Source organism: Sinocyclocheilus grahami, unplaced genomic scaffold, assembly GCF_001515645.1.
Source record: "Sinocyclocheilus grahami isolate Dianchi unplaced genomic scaffold, SAMN03320097.WGS_v1.1 scaffold941.1, whole genome shotgun sequence".
In the NCBI taxonomy this organism is placed as follows: Eukaryota; Metazoa; Chordata; class Actinopteri; order Cypriniformes; family Cyprinidae; genus Sinocyclocheilus; species Sinocyclocheilus grahami.
This window is the reverse complement of record NW_015506120.1, coordinates 131,622-133,381: the sequence shown is the minus strand read 5'-3', so window position 1 is coordinate 133,381 and position 1,760 is coordinate 131,622. Positions and strand designations below refer to the sequence as shown.

At 39.8% G+C, this 1,760-nt stretch overlaps 1 protein-coding gene across 1 annotated transcript in view; it reads right to left on the bottom strand.

Annotated features, from left to right (window-relative positions):
• Positions 1–311: 311 nt before the first annotated feature.
• The window catches only part of LOC107564503 (uncharacterized), a 2,583-nt gene continuing 1,134 nt past the window's right edge, over positions 312–1,760 (bottom strand). The window contains exons 3-4 of the mRNA XM_016249596.1: positions 1,366–1,754; positions 312–468 (exon numbers count right to left, since the gene is read on the bottom strand). Coding sequence (XP_016105082.1) covers positions 312–468; positions 1,366–1,754 — 546 coding nt within the window. The remainder of the gene's footprint in view (positions 469–1,365; positions 1,755–1,760) is intronic.

Sequence of the window (1,760 nt, the reverse complement as noted above, 5' to 3'; positions counted from 1 at the left end):
ACCTAGCTTTTCGCTTCAAAGTGAGTTGTGGAACTGTCTCAAACATCTTTCATGAATGGCTCGATGTGATGGCTAAAGAATTACAATGCCTTGTCCGGTGGCCATCCAGAAAAGAAATCAGAAGAAATCTCCCCACCCTCTTCAAGACTACAGGTTTCCAAAAAGTTAGATGTATAATAGACTGTACTGAAATGTTCTCTGTGAGGCCAACTAGTTTGCAAGCATGAACAATCACATACTCCCACTACAAATCACATAATACTGTGAAGTTCCTTGTTGGTATTAGTCCAACAGGGGCTGTTACATTTTTATCAAAAGTCTGGGGTGGTCGTGCTAGTGACAAAGTTATAACAAAAAATTCTGGGTTGATTGACCTTCTTGAACAAGGAGACCATGTAATGGCTGATAGAGGCTTCATTTTTCCTGAATATTTTGCCAACAAATGTGTCCATCTTCATGTACCAGCATCTACAAAAGGAAGAAAACAATTGACAGGATTAGAGGTGACACACTCTAGAAAAATGTCACGATTGAGAATCCATGTGGAAAGGGCCATAGGAAAATTGAAGTCATTCAGAATTCTGCGGAACACCCTGCCAGTCAGTATGGTCAAACGGAGAAATGATAACAGTCTTTGCACAATAGATAAAATATTAATTGTTTGTGCAGCATTTTCAAATCTGAGGAAACCACTTGTACCAAAATAAAGCAGGACTGAACCACAACTTAATTTGATACAAGATAACTTTTTTTATTATTACATATTTTAAAATGTCAAAAACATGCATTATAATATTTGTACTGTTGCACTATCAAAATGTTTCACATGGATTGTAAATAAAAAACTAAATTATATATTTAGTAATGAACACTAACAAATACTGATTAACTTATTGACTGAGGAATAAAGTACTGTAGAATACGATTTCTGCTGTTTTTAATGTATTTATGTATTTAATGTTTTTTTTAAAGAAAACACACCCTTTTTCTTGCTAGACTGATTTTAGATCAGCACTACTGAGCTGCTTTTGAAACCATTTTAATATAGCCATCACTCAACTGCAGTCTTCCCTCTACAAATTCATCCACAACTTTTGGCAGCATGTGTTTAAAGTAAAAGCTACGTAGCCTTTGCATATATGTATTGACAAAACCCTTGTCATAAGGCACATCAAGCTCCAGGTGCTGTATTGGGGTCCAAATAACAAGACAGTGCATCCCTAACTGTACCTGCCATGTCTTGGTTTGTTGCAGTGAGTGCATCATGAAGGGATGTGCAAGCACTGAGTGTGATGGGGCATTTTACTTCTCGCAGCTTGTTATCAGTGATACCATCAGGGCTTGCTGCCTGCACACACCACCAACCCTCTGTCCATCACTATGCAGCCCCTCTCCCTAATCTGCTCCTTTGCAAGTCCCTCGCTTTCTTTCCCATATCTTGTGGCCACACTTATCTGGAACTTTGGGTAGAGGTGTTCATTGAAAAACTTAACGGGGTCAGTTGTCTCACGCTGAGGCACCTTGCTGGCTGTGCTTGCTGTTATGCGCAGCTTGCGTGCATCATGCCAGAGTAGTTCTATGCTCTGTTTTCTTGTGTTTCTCTCTAGTTCCACCACTTGAACTGGGTTCAGTTTAATGAAGGCATCATAAAATGTTGTGCACTTAGGACAGCTCAGAGCACTACCATGTTCACTGTGGGGCTGAGCTAAGCTGCTGAACACATTGAATTCCTCTCCCTGAGCATCCTGCTCTCCCTGACT